General features: G+C 41.0%; 1 protein-coding gene across 3 annotated transcripts in view; it reads right to left on the bottom strand.

Moving 5' to 3' along the window:
- Positions 1-5,559: 5,559 nt before the first annotated feature.
- CLCN5 (chloride voltage-gated channel 5) overlaps positions 5,560-24,409 on the bottom strand; it is a 163,767-nt gene continuing 144,917 nt past the window's right edge. For all 3 annotated transcript variants that reach the window (XM_078363242.1, XM_002762861.6, XM_002762862.6), the window contains 8 exons: positions 24,354-24,409; positions 23,226-23,432; positions 18,753-18,833; positions 17,944-18,486; positions 15,939-16,125; positions 14,200-14,598; positions 13,828-14,044; positions 5,560-12,601 (listed from right to left, as the gene is read on the bottom strand). The exon at positions 24,354-24,409 is cut by the window's right edge and continues 67 nt beyond it. In XM_078363242.1, coding sequence (XP_078219368.1) covers positions 12,511-12,601; positions 13,828-14,044; positions 14,200-14,598; positions 15,939-16,125; positions 17,944-18,486; positions 18,753-18,833; positions 23,226-23,432; positions 24,354-24,409 — 1,781 coding nt within the window. In that variant the 3' untranslated portion in view covers positions 5,560-12,510. The remainder of the gene's footprint in view (positions 12,602-13,827; positions 14,045-14,199; positions 14,599-15,938; positions 16,126-17,943; positions 18,487-18,752; positions 18,834-23,225; positions 23,433-24,353) is intronic.

Here is a 24,409-nt window from a genome sequence, read left to right as displayed (position 1 = left end):
GCCTGCATGAGTCATATGGTTCCCCTGCTAGGGATGGAAATTCTCGTCATAACATCCACTTACTGGACCTGAGGCTTTAGTTTTCATTGTTCATCATTAGTTCACAGGAAAAACAAATTTAGCTTCCAATTGATGAGATGAACACATCTTTATAACTACATAAAAAATTATTATATTCTTTCCTGGATGTTGACTTCTAAAAAATAATAAAAGTAATGCAAGCTCTTGGTAAAACTCCAAATAATACTAAGGGAGGCAAATTAGTAAATACAGGACTCCAGACACTGCTCCTCAATCCCTACCCATTCCCACTTCTCAATTTCTTCACATTCACATTTTAAAAGAAATCTCTTTGGAGATCCCCTTTCTAGAACTGTTTCTAATTTTCTACATGTATCTATACAGATTCTTACCCACAATAAAGTTTTCACACTAGGCCAACTGCCTAACTTCACCAGGCAAGCTCCTGCTACCTTTTTCCCATAAACTGGCCTGAAAATGTTCAGGATGAACAGGAGCGCTGAGCCACAAAATTAGTAGTAATCATTGGACTTGGGGTCAAAAACATTGAGTTCTAGTTTCTGTTTCATCACTTCCTGCCTCTGAGTTACTGAGCAAATCACAGCCAAGTCTTGGTTTCTTCATATTTTGCCTACATCACAGGGTTGTAGTGAAGTTCAAGGATGTTTGTGTAATAAAGCACTTCTGGTATATTACTGCTAATGGAGACAACCCTCCTTTCCACATATACACAGCTATACCTGTTGGCATCCAATTACAGACAAGGGAGTGTTTTTTTTTTTTTTGAGACGGAGTTTCGCTCTTGTTACCCAGGCTGGAGTGCAATGGCGCGATCTCGGCTCACCACAACCTCCGCCTTCTAGATTCAAGCAATTCTCCTGCCTCAGCCTCCTGAGTAGCTGGGACTGCAGGTGCGCACCACCATGCCCAGCCTAATTTTTGTATTTTTAGCAGAGACGGGGTTTCACCTTGTTGACCAGGATGGTCTCGATCTCTTGACCTCGTGATCCACCCGCCTCGGCCTCCCAAAGTGCTGGGATTATAGGCGTGAGCCACCACGCCAGGCCAAGGGAGTTTTTATTTTGTAACTAGAACTAGCAAGAGGCATCATGCTTGAGGACAAGGTGAGGGAGGATGGGGTACAAGTAACTTTGTCAGGGTGGGTGATCTCTGAGGTAAGGTTTTTCTGAGTGGCTTTGCAGGCTCAGATGTGGCCAAGTGGGATTTGGAGCAGGAGGGAATAAGGTAAGTGTGTCCCTCTTGAAAACCATAGATGACAAGACTGGTTTGAGTGTACCTGGGATGCCCTGATTTAGTGACATATTCAGAATCTGAAAAGGAAAAATAATGAAGAAACATTTTGGTGGGAGAGGTTCTAAGATTCTGTTAATATAAAGGAGAGGCTGCCAAGCCCACAAACATTGGACTTGAAGGGGTAAAAGTATCTTATCACTAGAAAAGAATGCTGGCCATCACTTTGGGAGACCGAGGCAAGTGGAGCTCTTGAGCTCAGAAGTCTGAGACCAGCTTGGGCAACATGACAAAACCCCATCTCTACAAAAAATACAAAAATTAGCTGGGTGTGGTGGGGCATGCCTGTAATACCAGCTACTTGGGAAGCTGAGGTGGGCGGATTGCTTGAGCCCAGGAGGTTGGAGTTGCAGCGAACTATGATCAGCCACTGCCCTCCAGCCTGGGCAAGAGAGCAAGACCCTGTCTCAACAACAACAAAAGACTGCTGGACTATTTTGGACTGTCATCTAGGGAATTGGTCTGTTTTTTCTTTTTATTGTATCCCCAGCACTTAGTATAGTACATGGCACCAAGTAGGAGCTCATTAAATATTGCTTGAAGTGACTATTCCTCATACATTAGCACTTTTAGCCCTCAGGATCAAATGAGTAACAATGATGTTCATATAGCCAATTTGTAAAGCCCAGTGAGTACCTACTTTCAATTTATCATCTTAATGGTCTGATGAGGCAGGTTTTATCATCATTCTTAATTTGCAGATGTGGTTAGTGAGGTCCAGAAAGGTCAAGTCATGTGCCTAAAATCATTTGGTGAAGAAGTAAAAGAGCCTGAAATAAACATGCCCTCCATCACCTACACAGGGTTGTACTTCAGTGGTGATAATCAGGTTGTGACTTGTAATATAAAAGAACCAGAACCCCCTGTGGCTGGGTAAGTATGGTGTGCCCAGAAGGTGGTATATGTCCAGCTAAGAGACCTATCTCCAGGCAGGAAACAGGAACTAAGCAGCCAGCTTTGCACCACCAGTCAGCGTTCAGCAAGCACTGTATTCTCTGAGGTCCTATGCTGTGCTAGGCACTAAACTTGGTGCTTGGGATACAATAGTGAAAAAGCAGAAGGACAATGAGTTCTCTCAGGTGGTGGCAGGTGCTGAAATGGCGATCACACACCATCTCAGACCGATAAGACTCCAGGGTGAGATGAAGCCTGGAATGCTCCTCTAGTTTTCCAAATACTAGCTCAAGGTCTAGGGACACACTGTTCAGGAATCTCTTTTTAACACCCATTCAGATGGTTCTGATACACAGCTAGGTTTGGGAGCCACCACCGTAGGTGAGCCGGGCTGATTTCATGGCATATCACAATGGCTGTCTCATTTTCCCCAAGCTTTTAGATGAAAAGTTCTACCTTCAGCTCAGCTGGGCTCTGGAGTCACACTTGAGTCAGAATATTAAAATGGGGATGATCACCACCCCTAGGCTAGTGAGGTAACTAGAAAAACTGCCTGCAAGGCAAGGAGAATCTTGTGGAACACAAGGCCATACTGTGAGATGCAGAAGCCCATTTTCAGGAGGAGACTGTTCATTCAAGGCCAAACATAGAAATCCTGAGTTTTGGCCGGGCACGGTGGCTCACGCCTTTAATCCCAGCACTTTGGGAGGCCGAGGCAGGTGGATCACAAGGTCAAGAGATTGAGACCATCCTGGTCAACATGGTGAAACCCCGTCTCTACTAAAAATACAAAAAATTAGCTGGGCATGGTGGCGCGTTCCTGTAATCCCAGCTACGCAGGAGGTTGAGACAGGAGAATTGCCTGAACTCAGGAGGCGGAGGTTGCAGTGAGCCGAGATAGTACCATTGCACTCCAGACTGGGTAATGAGTGAAACTCCGTCTCAAAAAAAAAAAAAAAAAGAAAAGAAATCCTGAGTTTTGTTTCATCAAGGAAGGTAGCTGGGGACAGTGGTTCATGCCTGTAATCCCAGCTCTCTGGGAGGCCGAGATGGGAGGATTGCTTGAATCCAGGAGTTTGTAGACCAGCCTGGGCACCATAGTGAGACTCTGTTACTAAAAAAATAGTAAAAGAAAGGTAGCCAATTCCTCAAGGTAGTAAACCTTGAATACAGGTCCTCTGGCTCCAAATCCTATGCTTTTTCCATCTTCTCTACCCTCTCTTCTACCTGCAGCCTCTGGAGTGGAGATCCTCAAATGGTCGATTTAGAGACACTAGCAGTGGGCAAATATAGGTATGGAACATCCTCAACATGGCAGCTTGAGGAGGCTGCAGTGAACCCCAAAGTGGTTTTCTCTTAACATGAATGTTGCTCTCTTCTCAGAGCTCTATTTAGTTTTTGAGAATACGGATTTTTTTACTTGAAGTTGTTTGACCATTTCTCTTATCCTGCATCCCAGCAGCAGTTGAGAGTGCTTATTATGAGGCAGGAAAGAGAGTCCAGGGGAGGGACCTTGGGAGCTCAAGGGGAGGGCAGAGCCTGAGGTGCTAGGGAAGGAGCTTGGGAGGCCTGGAGCTAGAGTCCAAAGGACAGGAGCTGAAGATTCCTGAGGAACAGAGCCACCGTGCTTCTTTGTTGTCCCGGGAGTCCTAGTTTACACCTATTGTCCCTCTCACTGTCAGAAGTGCCCTAGTCATACAGCAAATGATATGGCCACCCCTACTGAGGGAGGAATTCAAGCCCTTTCTTCCTCATTGTTTTCACATGGGACATTGCTTTGAAAAAGAAACTACAACTTTCAGATACCAGGACAGTAAGCTCCTTATGAGCAGGGGTTGCCTTGTGATTTATTTAAAAATAATAAGAAAAGCATAAAGTGTACTATGTACATTAAGAGAATGTCTGATAAAGGAAGAAATATCCATGTGATGAAATTTTGTATTCCCAGCACATGTATGAATTAATGCTTTCTGCCCTGCCTACCCCTCAGAGAGTTCCCCTCTGGCCAGACCTCAGCCACATCAGTATTTTAATGACTGCACTGACATCTGGTGGTTATTTCCAGGTTTTTCTCTGGGCTTCTCCTGTAAGAAATGATGGACGGGTCTGTACCTTATACTCCATCAAAGCAACTTTTATTTGAGCTCTATAATGACTAGACATGACACTCTGATTCACAGCAAGTTGTTGACAGCTGGTAACAGATGCATTGGTATTTCTTAAAAGGTCTAGAGATTAGAGGCAGGAATGACAGTGGTATGGAAGGGGCACAGTAAAATGATAAATAACATCAAGAACTAAAATTTCGTGGGATTTTAGGCTTGTGAGGGAGTGACTTTCACATAGGGGTGTCCTTCCTGAAATGATACCAACTAGGCCAAAGGCATTAATGTTCTCAGTAGTAACAAGAAATAAAGTCAACACCAGTGCAGATGTGATCAAATGTCAACTAGGGAAATTTTCTTTTTTTTGAGACAGTCTCGCTGTGTTGCCAGGCTGGTGTGCAGTGGCGTGATCTCTGCCCACCTCAGCCTCCCAAAGTGTTGGGATTACAGACATGAGCCACCACACCCGGCCAACTAGGGAAATTCTTAAAATAAAACTTGGACACACAATACACTGTTTTCCTAGTACTCTCTGGCTAACAGAGAGCGGGAGGGAGCGGGGGAGTCAGCACAGGAAAAATAGAGTGAGAAAGTAGGGAAGCTATACTTCAAAGTGTAGCTTTCCATGTTCCAGCAAGGCATGAAAATGTCTGCAGATACAACAACCTCCCCATACATCACCCCACTTTAATCTAGAGGGTAACTTCAGAGGGTCTCCCACAGAAGACATTTTAATCCCAATACACCATAAAGAGGATACTAAGAATCCTAATATTCATGGGAGGACTGTTTGGATATCCTTCTCCTTGTATAAAGTAGCTGTAGGCAAGAGGCCTGCCAAAGCCCATGACCTTACATCATTAAGAGCTCAAAGAAAGAGAAAAATACAGCTCCCAGCTAATTTTCACATCATCAGAAAAGTATCACCAATGTATGAGACAGGAACATTTAAGGAGCCATAATGAATGAGGTATCTGGGTATCTGGAACATCTCCAAAAATGCAAGCTGCCTCTCCTTTGCCTCCTTATGGTAAAGAGTATTACTGAGTCTGTAAATGTGAAAATAAGTATTTAATAAATCTTTTTAAGCAGTGGGCGTGCCAGTAGGGGTTTGCGGTTGTGTTTTATGCTACTGTCCACTGAGCCTTCCACTCTGCCTCTGTGGTTTTCTGATGAGAAATCAATAGCTACCAAGTTTAGGGTCTTTAGAAACACACCAGACACCAGAGTGGATAAGGCTGTGCTTTATTACATGCATAATTACAAATCTGTGCTAAGTGAAAATGTATAAAGCAATGGCGACCTGGGTTTAAGCCACAAAGAGAAAGGGCTGAACGATCCATTAACCCTTCTGCCAATGTCCATTCCATTGCCTTTAACATGATTGTTTCCATTTCTTACAATTTGCATAGCACTTACTTGTCAAAGTTCTTCCAATTCATTGTCTCAGTTTATCCTCACAACAACCCTGTGAGGTAGGTAGGGCAATTAACACTATCCCCATTTGCAGATGGGAACACTGAGGCACAGAGCGGTTAAGATCTTGAGGCTAGTTAGTAGAAGCATAGGGAATAGAAACCAGGTCTCCCATCTCCCCAGTCCACATCTTCCTTTTTAGACTATGTTGTTCTGCATGACTAGGGAGTGGAATAAAGTGAGCAGTGAGCTATAGCTCTGGTTCAGGCTATGCCTAGGAACAGGCAAGAATAAAGCTAAGAAAGCATGGCTAAGGGCTGGCAACACTCAGATACATAACTGCTCTAGACATCTCAGCACCAAACTTCCTGTGGAAACTTGGGCTCTGTTAGCTTTGGTTGAAGCTACTTTCTGGATGCCTAGTCACTGCTGAACTTTCACCAACTCTCAGGCATTAAAATGTCGAGTCAGACAAGTTTTCTTTGGCTACTGCAGTTGGAGCCAGCCCTACAAATGAGCTTACTACAGAGAGATTCAAATAGTGGCCCATGGGCTGGAACCTGGCCCCTCTGATCTTCCTGGTCTCATTGGCTCACCCAATGGGTGGTAGTTTTCCCACAGCCAGAAATGAATGGGCAGAGGTAACAGCAGGAGGCTGGCCTTGGTCAAATGAAGAAGAGTCTCACCCACATAACATCACTGTCCCCCTTAGCTCACATGACCGAGGTATTGACAGGGCCACCTCCTTTCTGGCCTGTACCTGGTTAGCAGCATAGCTTCAAAAGACAGTTTAAGAGAACAAAATATGAAACACATCATTTTAAAATCTTGAATGGAATAAATTCTTAATCATCACATAGTCCTAAAGGACCAAATATATAATAAAAAAGTAAATACATACGTATATAAAAAGGTGAGTGCTAAAAAGGCAGGACAATGGGAGAGAAAGGAAGAAGAGGGGACAAAGTGAAATGAAGGAAGGGAAAGGAACACACTGGAAGGACCATGTATTTTGAGGTACCCTTAATGTGATAGTGAGGCTGAACATTCCCCTCTCAGGCCACACCCTCTTCTTGATTTTGCTAGATGGCATTTCACTCAGCAAATCTTAGACTGCTCCTGAATTCCAACAGATTTGGACTAGTAGATAATACAGTTTAGTAGTAAATGCTTCATATGTCTGCCTTGAGATGCTAAAGCCCTCAACACCCCCAAGTATCAATGGCTTTGGCCCTCACAGAGAAGCAAAGCCCTGTTGGTCCCATCAACTCAGAAGTATCTTCCATTTTCTTGTCTCAGAACAATCCTCTCCCACCCCCAAAGTCCACATTCAAAACAACATGCCTGTAAAAAAACAAAGAGAAATTTGAATTCAGGGCATGGTGGGGAGAGGTAAAGAGAACGAGACAGAGAGCAAGGTGGGACAAGGGAGAGGGAGGAGAGGTAGAGATCTTTTTTTTTAACTCTCATATTTTTATATTCTCACATGCTGTTTTTCTTCAAAAGCCCAAACTTTAGGCAAAGCATTCATTCAATGAGTGTACACACAGAGGCTGAAGACCTTTTGAAAGGAACTAAGAGGTAGGAATTTATGACTGCAAGATTGGGCTGGGTGACCTGATAGGTCCCATCCAAGAAATGCAAACCATCATATACTTTCTTTTTTGGGTGATTTGGCAAAAATAGGCTACACCATAGAAAAAACAATTTTGTTCCCTACATCTATTCAAACCTTTACCCAGCTCCAGATGTTTAGAAATGAGAATGTGGCCAGTAAACGTTTGGGGAGTAACTTCAAGTTGCTAACACCCATTGTTCTCAGGACTTCTCTTCCTGGAGCAAGCAACTGAAATTTGAAACAAACCAAAGTCAGTGATCACCCCAGGACCACTACACCAGTTGAACTTCAAATTGACACAGCTCCTGAGCTCTGATCTGAGGAACTCTCACTTTTTATTTCAATATATAATAAGGACATACTAGGAGGCAAAAATATACATTTTTAAAAAAATTGCTATCGAAATTCAAGACTATCTAAATGGTATAGTTTAGGAAATGGCAACAGATGCCACATTTCTTCATGAGCAGATGTCTTGGGTCAGCCCTATCCATGAAACTAGACTACCCTTGAGACAAACATTGCTTCGAACCACTCATTTCCTTAGAAAATCTGGTCTTTGGAGGATTACTTAACTTTTTCTGCCCTTGAGGCACATGATCAAACAGTTTATAAATGCCAGAATATATGTTATAGGGGTGTGGGATGGTTTTTTTTCCATCATCTTACACCATTCAAATAGTTTCTTAGCAGGGCTTTTTCCATGGCCTGGAGAATAAACTTTTAGTTTATTCTTCAAAGGGAACCCAGAAAATCCCAGAGGTGGCTAAAAAAATAAAGATTTGGCTGGGCGCAGTGGCTCACGTCTGTAATCCCAGCACTTTGGGAGGCCGAGATGGGTGGATCACAAGGTCAGGAGATCAAGACTATCCTGGCCATCATGGTAAAATCCTGTCTTTACTAAAAATACAAAAATTAGCGGGGTGTGGTGGCGGGCGCCTGTAGTCCCAGCCACTTGGGAGGCTGAGGCAGGGGATTGCTTGAATCCGGGAGGCAGAGGTTGCAGTGAGCTGAGACTGCAGCACTGCACTCCAGTCTGGTGACAGAGTGAGAGTTCGTCTCCAAAAAAAAAAAGAAAGAAAGAAAAAAAAATCAAGGCTTTAGGACATTTAAGTGCAAACCACATATTTAGACATCTAATTTCTTTTTAAAAAAGGACTCAATATTCTGCCTCCCACTTACTTTCTAAATTCCTAATTTTTCTCAGGGTTTTTAAGAGCTCAATGTTCTATGGACCACCCAAAAGATGTTCTCTTGCTTTCTTTGATGGGTGGCTTGCAGTTGGCTCTGATCCAGTGTAGGGGACCCAGTTCTTCACAAGAGTGTGGTCAGCCATTAGTAAGTACTTTGGCAATATAAAATATGCTGGCTGTTTCAAGTTCTCACCATTGTCTTCACTATCATTATTAAAAACATAATTTCAAAGATTGCACTGTTCATTTTTTTAAAAACAAAAACAAGAGGTACTGTGGAATAACAAGTACATCTTCCTATCCATCACCTAACAAAATAAATGAAAATCAAGATCGAACCACAAAACGTGACTGAACTACTTACAACATACAGCAGTGGTTAATTTCTATAATGGATTCCATTGCATACTACGTTTTTGAAAACATATTTGCCCCCCTCACACCTCAATGGGATCACAAGATCTTGGTTGTGAATTACTTCACGGCCTTAGAGCTCACTAAGCCCCAGTGACTTTATCACTCTTATGTTCAAACAGAATTGAAGATCTGCTAGGAGATGTATACTATGCTCTGTTCTTCCTGTAAAGGGTTTAGATTCAGCCTTTGGTGCAAAAACAATTCAATTGTTTTTCAGTTTAATCACAAATTAATCATTTGCTCCACCAGCTAGCAAATTCAAAGTATCATCAATGTCAGCTTATCTACCAGAGGATATCTGTTCTGTGGATCTTATGCCCTCTACTCAACAGCTGGGCTGAGCCAGGATGCTGTGGCCAGAGAAAGAGGAGAGCATTGGAATATGTTTCTAACCAAACATCCAAGTAGAAATGATTTTTAAACTTGCCATTATTTTGTATTATCAGTCCCCTGCTTTTTCCCTCCAATATAATGAATCATGCATTTTAACTATTTCAGGTTCTTGAAATTCTTTAAATTGAAGATCTGAAGACACAAAATATAGCAATTTGACTTTTACAAATCTATAGACTCTCATTCCTTTTATGGCTGGATGTCTACTAGCTACTCTTCCTTGGAAAATCCTAACTCTGTTGAAGCACTAATAGGCATTCTTTTGTAAACCCTTCCCTTGTGTCAGACAATTTTCTCATTTAATACCAAAATTGTCTCATCTCATTAATTTTTAAATCCCAAACCATCTAGTGTTTTGCCATTGAGGTATGTGGTCATTTGACACTGCTGACGGTCCTCCCTATACTGACTGTGTTTGTTGCTGAAGCATGTCCAACTGTTAAAGTGGCAATGGCAGAAAAAACATTTTCCTTTTCCTCAAGACAAGAAACTTAGAGTGTCAAGGTGCTGAGCTAGCAGTCTAGAAGAGAGCTCTAGCCGCAATTAGCCAAACTTTGAGCCAAACCATAGGATTGGACATATAGTAGATACCATATACTATAGCTACTTCTAGTGTACAAGCTACAAGAATTCCTGAGAAGCTGAGGTTAATGAATGAGATGGATCAGGAGTGAGGTAACAAAGGGATATTGTCATTCTCTGGAGGGCCAATCGGTGCTTAGAATCTACAAAGTATACCTTGGCACAGTGTTATCTGATTTCTCGGATTTATTCTCTGAAGTAGCACCTTAACACTGGCTCATCTGTCTAAAATCAAGAACAGTCTAGAAGAAAAACAAAGACAGAATTAAGACACCCTCCTTATTGCTACTGCACCATGAAATACAACCAAACCTTTCCTTGTCATTAAATACCAGAAATAGTAACATTTTCTGTTTTGCAAACTTTAGTGGGGAAGGACAACTAATAAGACAGGTATTGGACCAGAAATGTACAGATAAGAGCTTTGATTTCTATACAATATACAGAGTAGTCAGGCAAATAGTCTCATATGAAGGAATCAGTGGCATGGAAAGGACAAAATATGTGGTTACTGAGCCATGACTATGATACAATGTACCCCAGAGTTTTTTTCTTTTTCATTAAAATCCTAAAGTGATATACTCACAAGGAGAAACTCTAGTGACTCACTTGATTATTTTAAAAATAAAATAAAAAATGGCTACCCAGTTCTGAGCAAAAAAAATAATTTCAGATTTTGGAAAGTTAAGAACTAGGGGTAAAAACATCCTACATTCAGGGATCAGCAACTCTTAAAATGAGGTACACTGAAGTGTTTGGGGGTAGAGGGTTGGTGGGACTATGCAGAATGACCACTGATTCTGGGCTGCAAGCATGTTGGGAGGTGCTAGGAACAGAGATATAAAATGATCCAGGTTGAACTCTTACCCCGGCAGTGAAATCTCACTGCCATAGGCATCCAGTGTGGAAATGAAGGCATGGCAGCAGCAACTGGGCCACATGGCAAAGAAAATAGCTGTGTGTTACCTCTGGTTCATGTGTTGTGAGACTGATGAGCCTTGGTTTACAATTTAGCCCTGGGAGTTATTTTTTGCAGTAGTAATGATTACGAGCAGCACTCGATCCCAAACAAAGGATTCAGTACTAAGGAGTAAGAAGGGGAACAGAATGGAGGGGGAATAATTGCTCAGAGGTAAAACTACAGAAAATGAAATAGTGGTTGGAATGATGATGGTGGCTCTGTAATTCCACTAAGTGTCCCTAGAGTGTGATTTTCTTTTTAACTGCAATAAAGGTGGTATGAAATGGAGACAGATACCTTTTCAATTGGATACAAGCACCTTTGGTGCCACCAGGCCTTGTCCATACCGCTGGCTCTTAGGATGGCTCTGCATTTTATTTAGAATTCTAAGGACTCTTGAGGGAGTCACAGCTGCCTATCCTGTTCCAACACCTTGAATATATCTGGAAGTATCCCAAGCCTAATTCTTGTTCATGGGGACAACACACTGGCCTGTTATATGTACTTATCGCTGTGAGGAACCATGAGTGTCCAGTTATTTTAGTAGTGGTGGTCTCTACAAAGGAATGCATGAGGATGCAGATGCAGTTCTGAATCTTCCCTGGTTTACCAGTATGCAGTCTAGACTTGGTTCCCTTTACTGTTCTTACATATTCCAGAAGCCTAAAGCACCATCATTCATGGAGGTGGCATCTGGGTAAGAGAGTTAGGACCTCACAAAAAATGTGAAACTCCTAGTCATTGACTTTGCTTAGAAGTTTACTAATTATTCATTTCAAGGAAGCTGGAGGAAATCATTCCTTGCTACTAACAAATTCTTGGCAAAGTCCTTGTCTACCAGCTAACAAATACCACCTGGAAAATTACCCTTTTTGCAGACAAGGAGAAAGCTCTGTAACTTTTCTTTGTGCACTTCAAAAGAGTACCAGGAACAAGCAAGCTATAAAAGTCAATCTCTCTAAATTATTTAGAAGAGATTAACCAAAGCAGCATTGTCTTATGATCAGAAATTAACATTAACATAAACATACACACATAACAAATTAATAATGCGAAATATTGTAACAGGAACAAGGATAACATTTGAACTGAATCTTCACAGTCTAGAAAATACCATTACTCTTTTCCTTCTGGCTTTCCTTTCTCTGGTTTGAAAAGCAAAGCTCCTTAGTTTACACTTCATCTTCCAGTAATAACAGATCCCAAAAGAGTGACTTTTTCATCAGTTTCCTACAAGCTATAGGTCAGGATGGTTGCAATTTTTCTTGCATAGTTTTCAGTGATTGCATATTGGCTAACTACTTTTTAAGTTAAAAAAATCTTTAAAAAAACAAATATAATTAAACCATAGCAATCTTAATTATTCTTTCATGAAATCTTCCTAACGTAACATCACGGAAGCCTAACTGTAATTTCTCCTAAAGAGAAAGTTAATTTCCAGAGATTATGTAGTGCAATTGGTTAACTTGTAGGAAAGAGACAACACACTAACATGACTTCACCATCCAAATATGGGAAATGTGTTTTGGGTACCCCATTAATAAAACATATCCATGGTCTGTCTTCCTGCTTTACATCCAGAACCCTATGTCTGTGATTCTAGTTGAAGAGAATGGAATCAGGATCTTGGTTCGCCATCTGTGCTATATGCTTTAACACATCCTTTTTGGTAATGATTCCAAGCAATCGCCTAAAAGACAAACACAACACAACACAACACAACAAAAGTATATCTGTAGTTAAAACAGCATTGCCAAAGGTGATACCTGTCCTCCTAAGTCCTTTTCAACTTTGTCTTTGATCACTAGCTGCCCTTTCAGTATGAGATCACAGGAGCAGGACATGTGCCCCAGGCAAACAGAATGATGTGTGCGTTCCTAATACGCAAGTGTTCCTACCTCTAGGTCTCAGACCCTGCAATTTTCTCTGGTTTAAATATTCTTTGCTACATATCTGAATCTTCTCTACTGCAGCCCAGTTCAAACACCCCTATTCCAGATCACCTTCCCTGATTCTGTGAGCCAGCAGGAATTCTGCCCTCCTCACAGCAACAGCATACACATTCTGGGCAGGCCTCCTCAGGGGCACTTGTCTCCTTTGCTATTGTACTATAACCACTGGTGGTTTCTTGCCTTCCCTAAAACACTACATGTTCCTTGAGGGCACAGAAGGGTCTTACTCATTTTTGTGTCTCCCTGGAATCTAGTGGAATACCCTCTTACATGGAGCAGGGATTCAGTAGATGCTGAATTAACCAGTTAGGTAAAGTCCCCTTACTGATTTAAATCATGCAAGGCATCTGTTATACCATTTAGAAATTTCAGAGGTGAAATTCTTATATAATTGCTGGATTAATGTAGCATGTTGGGGAAAAAATCCACCCCTCTCCTCAACCTCCCTTCTTTTCCAATAAAAATAGAAGGGTTCCCTTTACTTGATAAAAACTATCCCAGGAAGGAAAGAGCCTTGGGCTTGAGAGTCCGAAGACTTGTGTTTAAAGCCTTTCTCTACTATTAGCTGGGGAACGTTGTATAAATCTCGCCTCACTGAAACTTGGTTTTCTTATCCTCAAGTAATAACAACAAGGAGACTGTACAGCCAAACACCACAAATATACTACTACCTGAAGTTATTATAATTTCAGTGCTGCCTGTGTACAAAACACAGCTGTTTCCTTTGTGAGGGAGAAACTGAGTTATTTATAATGTGCAATCTAGCAGTTCACATCTCTCAAACACATGTTCTTTCCAAAACTCCTTTTATATTATGATTTAAAAACCTATCCACTTTCATCTCAGAGCTTCAAAAAGTCTTGAAAGTGCTACTAATGTTCATTTAAACTAGGCTCTCCTTCTTTCTCTCCCTGCATTCTCTTTTCTCCCACAATCCAATTTGCTTTCACTCAAGACTTCTTACCCATTGTGTGTAACCAGGCACTGCCGCAGTCCCAGTTTTCGGAAAATATCCACTACGATCTCCATGGGTGTAAGGTCAGTCACAGTGAAGGGGCTGAGATCCAGGATGTTCCGAAGCTTTAGAGTGGGTGGAGTGTATGGTGGCAATGGAGGAGAATGCTCCGTGAAATAAATGATGGAAGTGCTAACAACCCCATCCTGTTTCTTTCGAGCATTTTCTATTAGAATAGAAGGAAAAAGAAAACTGAAGATGGAAGTGCTAGTTCTATCCTTCTGGCTCCTAACCAGTCCCCTCTTCCCTGTCTTCCCTCATTTCATGCATATGTATTGAGTTACACAGTGGATTCCACCATCTCCTTTCTGAAATCCTTACCAATTGAAATGATGAGATCTCTTCGGAGGACAAAGCCCACAAGTCTTTGAGACTCGCGGGATACCACCACTGGGAAGCCACTGTAAGTGGTTTCACTGATTATGGTCTCCACATCTTCCACAGTCATACTGTCCTGAGTAAGGACAGTCAACAAAGGATCATTTCTCCGGGGTTTCATCACATCCATTGCCAGGGTCTTATGAGCAAACTCTTCTTTGGCTTCCAGAAAGGGGTACCCATTCAGACGGATGTGGGCATCATAGATGCCCTCCCGCCCAAGAGCATCTGCCACCCACTTGCTTGTCATGGCTGCAGCCATCAGAGGTACGATGTATTCTAAGCCACCAGTCAGTTCAAACATTATTACAACAAGAGAAACAGTCATCCGAGTCACCCCACCTGCAAAGAAATAGACACAGTCTACTGAGGCAGGCAAAACATAGGATTCTTACAATTATGGGCCTTTCCAGGAAAAGCTGACCTACCAGAAACAATGAGGTCTCACCTATAACTGTGCAGGCCCCAGAGATTTCAAGAAAGCAAGGTTACAATGGACATGATTCAGAGTTCTCAAAATACATTCACAAGATGCCTTCTGCTTTTCTTTTTCTTTTCTTTTCTTTTTTTTTGAAATGGGTTTTGTGCTCTGTCACCCAGGCTAGAGTGTACTGGCATTATCACTGCTAACTGCAACCTCCATCTCCCAGGCTCAAGTGATCCTCCCACCTCAATCTCCTGAGTAGCTGAGACTACAGGCACATGTCACCACACCTGGCTAAATTTTTATTTTTTTGTAAAGTTGGGGTTTCGCTACTTTGCCCAGCTGGCCTCAAACTCCTAACCTCAAGCGATCCTCCCTCCTCTGCCTCCTAACTAGCTAGGATTACAGGTATGAGCTACTGTGTCCAGCTCAAGATGCTTTCTTGATTCTTTGTTCTTTTATTTTTCTGTTGCTTCTTTTCCCTAATTTGAGAATACATGCCCGGTGTGGAAAATCCAGAGAATATAAACGTTATTATCTATTAGCTCACTGCTGATAAATAAGCACAGTAAAAATTTTGAATAACTTTTTCAAGTTTCTTTCTATGCAAAAATGTACGTTTTTAAATAAGTGAGCTCACATTATATGTTTAATTTTCTGCCACATTTCCCCTTCTACTTTATGATGGGAACATTTTGCATATTATTACAAATTTATATAACATCATATTTTAAGATGTTAAACATATTAACATTATATTTTAAGATGTTAAACATATTAACATCATATTTAAAGGCTGCATTGTATAACATCATATGATGTACCACAATATTTAACCGTCCCTCGTGCAAATTCAGGTTGATTCTAATTTTTTGCTTATACTATGATACACATTCTTGTGCAGATATCTTTGTCCAAATTTCTGATTATTTCCCCAGTATGAGAGAGCAGAATTCCCATTCTTTTTTATTATGATTTTTACTTTTTTTTTTTTTTTTTTTTTTAGTTTCCTCATCTGTATACTAGATGCTTTCTTAATGTGCTTGGAGAATGGCAAACCTAACTGGAAAGGGATGGGCATTTAAATTTTCCTGCAGCCAATTGTGTTTAACCAGGCACTGCTGCAGTCCTAGCTTTCAGAAAATATCCACTATGATCTCCATGGGTGTAAGGTCATATAACCATGCTCATAACCAACTCTTCTGTTGCTTGTCACCTGGGTAGCAAATTCTTCGAAATTAAAGCAAATACTACTCACCTAAGCAGGCTGCAGCCCCAACCATTGCATAAAGGCCAGGGGTGATGCAATCAGCTCCCTGACTACACCAGCTATTGAAGATGGTCCATTCCTGGTGGTAATAAGCCAGTTGTTCCATTCCTACTCCTAGAAGTCGACCTGCTATAGCACCAACAGCCATGCTAGGGATAAAGAGGCCAGAAGGGATCTGCAAAGAGAAAGCAATAGATGGTTAGTGAGAAATGATGCAACTGCTTGGTACACGGTAAGGGCTGGAGGACTGACCCTCTGCAAAGCAAACAGGCCAATTACAATTTAACTATGCACTATGCTAGCAAGTGGCTGTAAAGATCTGTGTAACACTACAGAGACTAGAGGTTCTCTGGGATGTGCAGGCAAGGACAACTGCAAAGAAGCTTACCCTGATTTGGGATCCATCAGGCAAGAGCCTGAACTCTCCAGACCAACACAGAACTGGAGGCAGAAATTAGGCCTTTCCCAAAGAAAAAGGAAAATAGATGGAGTTTCTCATATATGCAGACATTTCCACCAATTTTGAATTCTTATCAACAACGACTACCCTTTTTTGAGTACCTACCATGTTCTATGCTGGATGCTCTACATGCAAGATTCATGGGGTTCTTTATAACCCCAGGAGGTAGGCATTATTATTCCCAAATGCCAAAGAACCTAAGGTTCAGAGAGGTTAAGTAACCCACCGAAGGTCAAGATTTAGTAAAGACTGGTGATGGGATTTAAATGGAACACTCATAACCATGCGCATATATTGAATCTTAGCCCACTGCTCACACAAAAAGGACGGCACATATGGTTTCAGTCTATTTTATAACAGTATCAAGAAAGATTAAACAATTAAAATTTCTAAATGAGATCATGACTATGGCTATATGATTAACCAAAAAAGGAAAGGTCATCTATTTCCCCACTCTTTTTCTTGACTCCTAGTAAATTATTAATATTCTGTACTAAGAGAGGGAAATGATGATAAGGATAACCAAAACAGCAGATTCTTTTTAAACAGCCTGTGTTTGATTCTGGAATGCATTTGAAGCTGGTGTTCTGATGGTTTACACATTCCCTTTAAGTGAAGGAATGCAGGCATGAGGTGAAAATTAACTCAAGAAGCACTGCAAAACTTCCCAGGGTCTCCATCCCATCCCAGTATTGAAGGGATAAATGGTGTCATCTTAGAGATTATAGTATTGCCTAAACTGAGTTGCTATCTCTTCTTTTCTGACTTGAATCTCCATTTCTCTAGAGAACAGAGGAAAATTACTTGGTAGTTAGGGCGCTGAAGAAAAGAGACAACCAACCAAAAACCTAGAAAAGAGGAGGAAAATACCTTAACAAATTTTCTTTTCTGGCTTCTGAAACATGGAATGGTAACAGGTACCGAAAGTAAAACATGCCAGCCTGATATTCACTTTTGATAGCTTAAATATTAACTAAGGATCACCTGTGAAGTGGATCCCACTTATTGGCAATTGAACATTGATACCAACTGTAAAAAATACATTTAGCTATATATTGGGTTGAACCACAGGAAATTGCCATTTTAGCAGTCAAAATGGTTGAATCCCAGCAACTTCTTTGGTTCAATCAATATTGTGCTTTATTGATAAACTCTAAAGCCACCCCATAAGGACTAACACTGTGCTAGTCAGATATCGTTTTAATATAAAATGTACTGGAATAAATACCTCACCATCCCTTTTGAGGGGCAAAATATGTTTTCCACAGAAAAGGAGAAAACATTCTTCCTAAAATTTCATCACTGAGGCTGGCATTTGGACAACTCAAGGCTTGGACAATTTGAGATAGAAGTACAATTGTCTAGCAAGTTATGAGAACATATGGGGTAAAAAAAGGCTTTGGGGGTAAGGGAATAATGTGAGGGGGATTTGAAAGCACCATATGAGCTATCAGGATTGTATGATACCTGGGCTTTGCCCTCCAAAACCCACAGCCATGCATGCAGCCACTGAGTCCTAAAAGAATTCCTCACCTTCATGCCAAAGGTGAATATAGTAATGACAATTTTCAGTATGAGTGTTAAAGCCAGCTGCCACATTGCACTGTAGACTCCCACACCAGCCGGTCTGTCAGGCAGTTCACCCCCCTTGCTTGTGTTGAAACGGTTCTCATAATCACAGAGCTTGGAGGAGTCCAGAAGGCCACAGTCATTAAACAGCTCAGAAATGAGCTCACTTGTGCTCATCCGAGTGTATTCATTGGGGAAAGCCAGGACGGCAGTGATGGCTGTCACGACGAGTACCTCTATAACAGGATACTTGCCCAACTGGGTGGTCTTTCGCTTCCGACACCAGGCAATGTTTGTGCGGATAAACAGCGCTCCCCAAAGACCACCAAATATGCCCAGCAGAATGAATGGCACGAGCTCAAAGAGATGCCACGGGGTGTGAAACTCCACATAAAATAGAACCAGGCGGCTGTTCCCAAATGGATTGATGGAGCGTAGAGTAAATGCTGCCACCAAGGCAGCAAAAAATGAACGCCATAATGTTTTAAGGGGAAAATAGTAGCTGACCTAGAAGAAAGAAGGTGAGAAAGTAAACTCAGTTAATATGCATAAACTCTTTCAGGTGAAAAGCTGTGCTGCAGGCATTAGAGTCAACTCAAGGATGAAAACTGCCCGTGGAATTTTAGTCACATGGTAAAGCACCAAGTTGGAGAGAGCACTCAGGGACTGTGATATACACAGATATTTTACATTATGTATAAAATTATTACGCTGCAATGTACAAAATTCCTGACACAAAAGCATGCACATGTTATGCAATGAAAAGTTGTTACCTCTTCAAGGCTGAATAATACTCCACCTATAGGTGCTCCAAAAGCTACAGATACACCAGCTGCTGCTGCAGCCGACAAGACCTACAATCCAAAACTCAGAATTAGTGATAGAATAATGCTGCTCTCCTCCACTCAATCATATTTTTAGAAGGAATGTTAGTGGTTACTGAACATTTTTTAAAAAAACCTTCACATGCTCCATATCGTCAAAAACAAAGTTCAAACACTGTATGCTGAATTTTGAATACACATGTATAGTTCACATGCTTGACCAGGTAAGAGGGCCTTTCCTTTGTAATTCATTTAGTCGTGTGCTTTATTCTAAATTATGCCCCCATCTCCCATATTCTCACTTCAGTAACTGCATTTGAGTTTCTAGACCTATTTGTTCACCATCCAAATGGTGTACTTACAGTGATGTATTTATTTATATAGCATTTTGTAAAGGAATGCTTTTTAAATGACATGTTTGAGAAGGCTCTAATGACATAAAACCAAAGTCACGATCGGTTCACAGCTATTCAGCAGCTGAAAGTATTCATGCAATAGGTATTCAGAGTTTCCTGTACCCTGTGCCCTACTCTATGCCCAATATACTTATGGACCTAGAAATAAGGGGGCAACTAGATTTTTAAGAGAAGACTTAAAGTACAGCAAGGAAAGGGATTAGAGGAGAGTGGGAGAGGAAGAATGAGCCAAAGGAAAAAAGCGATAAAGTAAGAAAGAGACTAGTGATACTTAGAGAGCTCCAGCTCTGTGTAGGCGTGTGTGTACATGTAAAATGAACATGACAAACCCTAGTAATGGCAAACAAACCGAAATTAACAGATGGACCAAGTCCTTTCATTGGATTCTCGTTGCTATGGAGAGAGAGATGATTTGGAGAAGTAAAGAAATGTTTTAGAGAAAGCTGAACAAAATTATGAGTTTAAAGGAATAAAAAGGTCCTTGGCAAAATAAGCATATAGGATTCTCTGGGAGAGTAGGATGGCTCAGGAAAGTGATGGGGAGGAAAGAGTGGAGTCTCTGGTGCTAGCTGTAAGGGGTTTAAAATTCCTAGCTACACTGGCTTTCATTTAAGAAAGATGAGGACAGCCAACATGCAATTTGAGAAAGGGGATTTCAGTAACTACGTTTAGGAAGAATTAAGAGAGAGAAAGAATCAGGGTGGCTGGTTTAATTTTATTAGAGTGGAGTCTGTCTACACCCTTGTTTCTCAAGTCTGTTTTACTCTCAACCATCTGACCACTTTGACAAGGCCATCAGACAAAGAAAAAAAAAGGTTGCCACTGATGATGAAAACAACAGAAAAAAATAACTGGAAAGTCTAAATAAGTACTAGAAAGTAAATTTAAGATTCAAATACTGGGCGGTTGTGTTAGCTCATGCCTGTAATCTCAGCACTTTGGGAGGTTGAGGCAGGAGGATCACTAGAGTCCAGGAATTCAACACTAGCCTGAGCCACATGGCAAAAGCCAGTGTCCACAAATTCTAAAAATTAGCTGGGTATAATGGCATGTGCCTGTAGTCTTAGCTACTTGAGACGGTGAGGTAGGAGGATTGCTCAAGCCTGGGAGATGGAGGTTGCAGTGAACCGAGATCACACTACTGCATTCCAGCCAGGCCAACAGACTGAGACCCTGTCTCAAAAAAAAAAAGATTCAAATACTGTTATGTACCATGTAACAATGTTTCAGTCAATGACGGACCACATACAACATGATGGTCCCATAAAATTATAATATTATATATTTACTGAACTTTTTCTATGTTTAGATGCACAGATATTGACCATTGTGTTCCAATTGCTCATAGTATTCAGTACAGTCACATGCTATACAGATTGGTAGCCTAGGAGCAATAAGCTATATCATAAAGCCTAGGTGTATAGCAGGTTAGACCATCTCAGTCTGTGTAAGTCCAATCTATAATGTTTGCACAGTGATGAAATCTCCTAACAATGCATTTCTCATAATGTGTCCCTGTCAATAAGTGAGACATGACTATATTCATATAAGTATAGTTGGAGAAATACATGGCATCTGTAAAGAGAAACAGCCAAATCAAATTCCTCTCTTACTTTATTAGAAACTATATGAACAAAAATGCTAATTGTATAATATGAACGTCCCCAGCAATCTGTAATTTCAGATTCACCTTCATCCATGCAAAACCAGCAACAATCACCACTTCACTCTTACTCATTAAAATATGTTTTCAAAAGAAATTTAAACACAGAAAAGGTAAAAGAATAGCACAAAGAATTCCTATATATCCTTTATGTAGATTCTGCAGTTGCTACCATTACTACATTTGTTTTACAATTCTCTATTTTTTTTTTCTGAAGAAATGAAATTTCACTCAGAAAAGTCAGTTGCACATATAAGCCTCATGTACCCTGAAATGCTTCAGTGCATTTAGGGTATAAATACTTTTATGTCCAAAAAGCAAAGATAGTCTCTTCCATAATTACAGTTCAATGATCAAAATAGGAAATTTACACCAACAACTGTTATTTGATCTATAAATCTCATTCAAATTTCATAACTGTTCTAAAAAAGTATTTCTAGAAAAAAATGTTTTTTCAACTCTTCCCTTTTGTTGAACCCATTTACCAACCTCACCAATTTAACACTGCCTTTAAGTCCCTCTACCACATGACAGGTAGCTAAACAATCTACTCATATTTCCCTATCTTCTCTCTCCTGCTAGTTTTCCTCTCCTTTCTAACTGTGCCAGGAACTTTCTCCCTTGAACCATCAAAATTTATTCTACATTTGAAATCTCAATATCTTTGAGTTTCCTCCTGGGTCCTGAGGTTAATTTTTTTCATTTGTTTTCCTAAGAAATCATTAGGTTCCTGTTTTGTGAAAAATCCTTTTTAATGAAACGACCTTGGTTTTGACCCATTCCATATGTAATGTCTTTGTAATTTAAAGAAAATAAAGTAAGAGCCGTTATTTTCTTAAGCCCTTAATTATAGTAAGAAAAACAGTAAACCAATGACTTGGAACTTTTAAAAAAAAAGTCCTTCCTCCTCAAAACAGCATACATTAACAACTGCATAAACATGACAACCACCACAGAGTTGCCGTGGCGGGACTAATTGAGTTGGGCTGAAACAAAAGGCAGAGAGAGAGAGGTCTAATACAGAAAGAAACTAATTCAAATATAGTGCTGGATAGAACCAAAGGTAAAAAAAACTGACATCTGAAACATACACTGCACTTAGATGTACTATTCCATAGGAATAAACAATGTCTTTTAAAATCTTTCTGGCCGGGCGCGGTGGCTCATGCCTATAATCCCAGCACTTTGGGAGGCCGAGGCGGGTGGATCACGAGGTCAAGAGATCGAGACCATCCTGGTCAACATGGTGAAACCCCGTCTCTACTAAAAATACAAAAATTAGCTGGGCATGGTGGTGCATGCCTGTAATCCCAGCTACTCAGGAGGCTGAGGCAGGAGAATTGCTTGAACCCAGGAGGCAGAGGTTGTGGTGAGCCGAGATCGCGCCATTGCACTCCAGCCTGGGTAACAACAGCAAAACTCCGTCTCAGAAAAAAAAAATACTAAAATATTTCTGTAACTTACTTTGTAAGAGAAGCAACATATACTTGAATACAATTATATAAAATAGTTAAAATCCTTACATCTTCTTCACTACCACCTCACTCTCTGACTCACCATAGATAAACATTTTTAACAGTTTGGCATAGGCCAGGCATGGTGTCTCACGCCTGTAATCCCAGCAGTTTGGGAGACTGAGGCAGGATTGCTTGAGCGCAGGAATTCAAGAACAGCCTGGGCAACATAGTGAAACCCTGTCTCTACAAAAAATACGAAAATTAGCTGGGTGTGGTGGTGCGCACCTGTAGTTTCAGCTACTCGGAAGGCTAAGGTGGGAGGATCACCTGAGCCCAGGGAGGTTGAGGCTGCAGTGAGCCGTGATCATGCCACTGCACTGCAGTCTGGGTGACAGAGTGAAACTGTCTTAAAAAAAAGAAGGAAGTAAAACCAGTTGGGGGTAAAACCACTTTCCAGACATTTTCTATAAATAAGTGCATATACACTTTCAAAAAAATTGAATTATATACATTATTCAAAAACTGACTTTTTAAAGCTAACTGTTTCATAGTCAGAATTCCAAGTCAATATATATAAGGTTATCTCATTTAATGGTTACAAAGTATTCTACAGTATGAACAGAATAGTATTTATTCAATTAGTTCCCTATTCATGGACATTTTTGTTGCTTCAGGTTTTCACTATGTTGTCAGACGAGGCACTATCCTTATGTGCCTTTGTGCACATACATGCTAGGATGTCTGTAGGATAAATTCCTAGAAGTGGAATTGCTGGGTCAAAGGGTGTTTGCATTAACATTGGTAGAACCCCCAAATTCTCACCCCCTAAGATTGTGTCATTTATGCTCACAACCAAAAAAAGACTATTAAGGCCATTTGTTATTACCTCTCTGCGCTTGGCTTCATTCTTCCTGTATTTGTTGAAGCAGTGGCACAGGATGTTCCCACAGCAGCAAGCCACGTGCACTAGAGGGCCCTCTTTGCCCAGGCTCAAGCCAGACGACACTGCCAGCACCAAGGTGATGGTTTTGATAACCAGAGTCCACTTACCCAAATAGCCCCTAATAATGAAACCACTCAAGATAGTTTTTATCTGCAGGTCAAACACAGAAAGATTGAATATAGACTAAGGAAGTCAACAAGGCTAAGAAGCAAACATCTGGACCTCATTAGAGAAACTGCATCTTTTGAATAAGTGACATATAAATGCTTGACCTACAGTGATCCCTGTTTGGAAGGGAGCCCAGGAGCCCCAGAAAGCAAGAACTGTTCTTTAAGCTTTCATGTTCCCCCTCTTTTAGGGGGAGGGGAGTGACAGCTGGGCAAGGATGTACTGTAAGTATGAGTGTGTGCAAATATGAAAGAGGAGCTGGAGAGGGAGGGATAGGTGTTTTCCTCAAGTTAAAACATGGTAGCCCAAGAGGCACATTCTGACAGGACAAGGCTAATGTCCCTGAAACAACCTTAAAGGTTAGGTATAGTCTTGATTCCCTGGCAAAAAAAAAAAAAAAAAGCGACTTAATACCTGGTCAGGAAACAGGAAGGGACAAAGTCATCCTGGTAACCTAAGTCTCAGTGTCTTCAGTCACTGTCAAGCAATCTAAGCCAAAAGTAGTTAACAGGGTTTTAACCACCCCATGTAGCCTGAATCATATTGTGGGAAACGGACCAAGTGGTTTTCTTTCTTTTGCTCTGAAAAAGCTCACAATAACACTGCTTTTTCGGGTCAGAATCTTGGGATTTACTCTGGGAGCTTTTTGGAGAGGGAACAGGGGAGGTTTTCCAGAGCCTGGCTCAATAGGAACCCTCAGGAGGCTAAGAATCAACTCCCTTTAATTTCCAGGTAGCCCAGGCTGGGAGGGACTTGTGGAAAGACCTAGGCCTTAGATGTCCTCAGGATCAAATCCTGCCTAACATTCATCAAATTGTGGTATGTTCTGGAATACATTTTAAGAAATTTTAGCCAAAAAAGATTCATATTGTAACCATATATAAACCATTTTGAGAGACTCACCTCAGGGATTCCGGAGCCACAGGCATAAGGCGCAAACACCTTCACAAGAGATACAG

Source organism: Callithrix jacchus, chromosome X, assembly GCF_049354715.1.
Source record: "Callithrix jacchus isolate 240 chromosome X, calJac240_pri, whole genome shotgun sequence".
NCBI lineage: Eukaryota > Metazoa > Chordata > Mammalia > Primates > Cebidae > Callithrix > Callithrix jacchus.
Note: the sequence above shows the minus strand (reverse complement) of the source record. Positions and strands in the feature narration are given on the sequence as shown.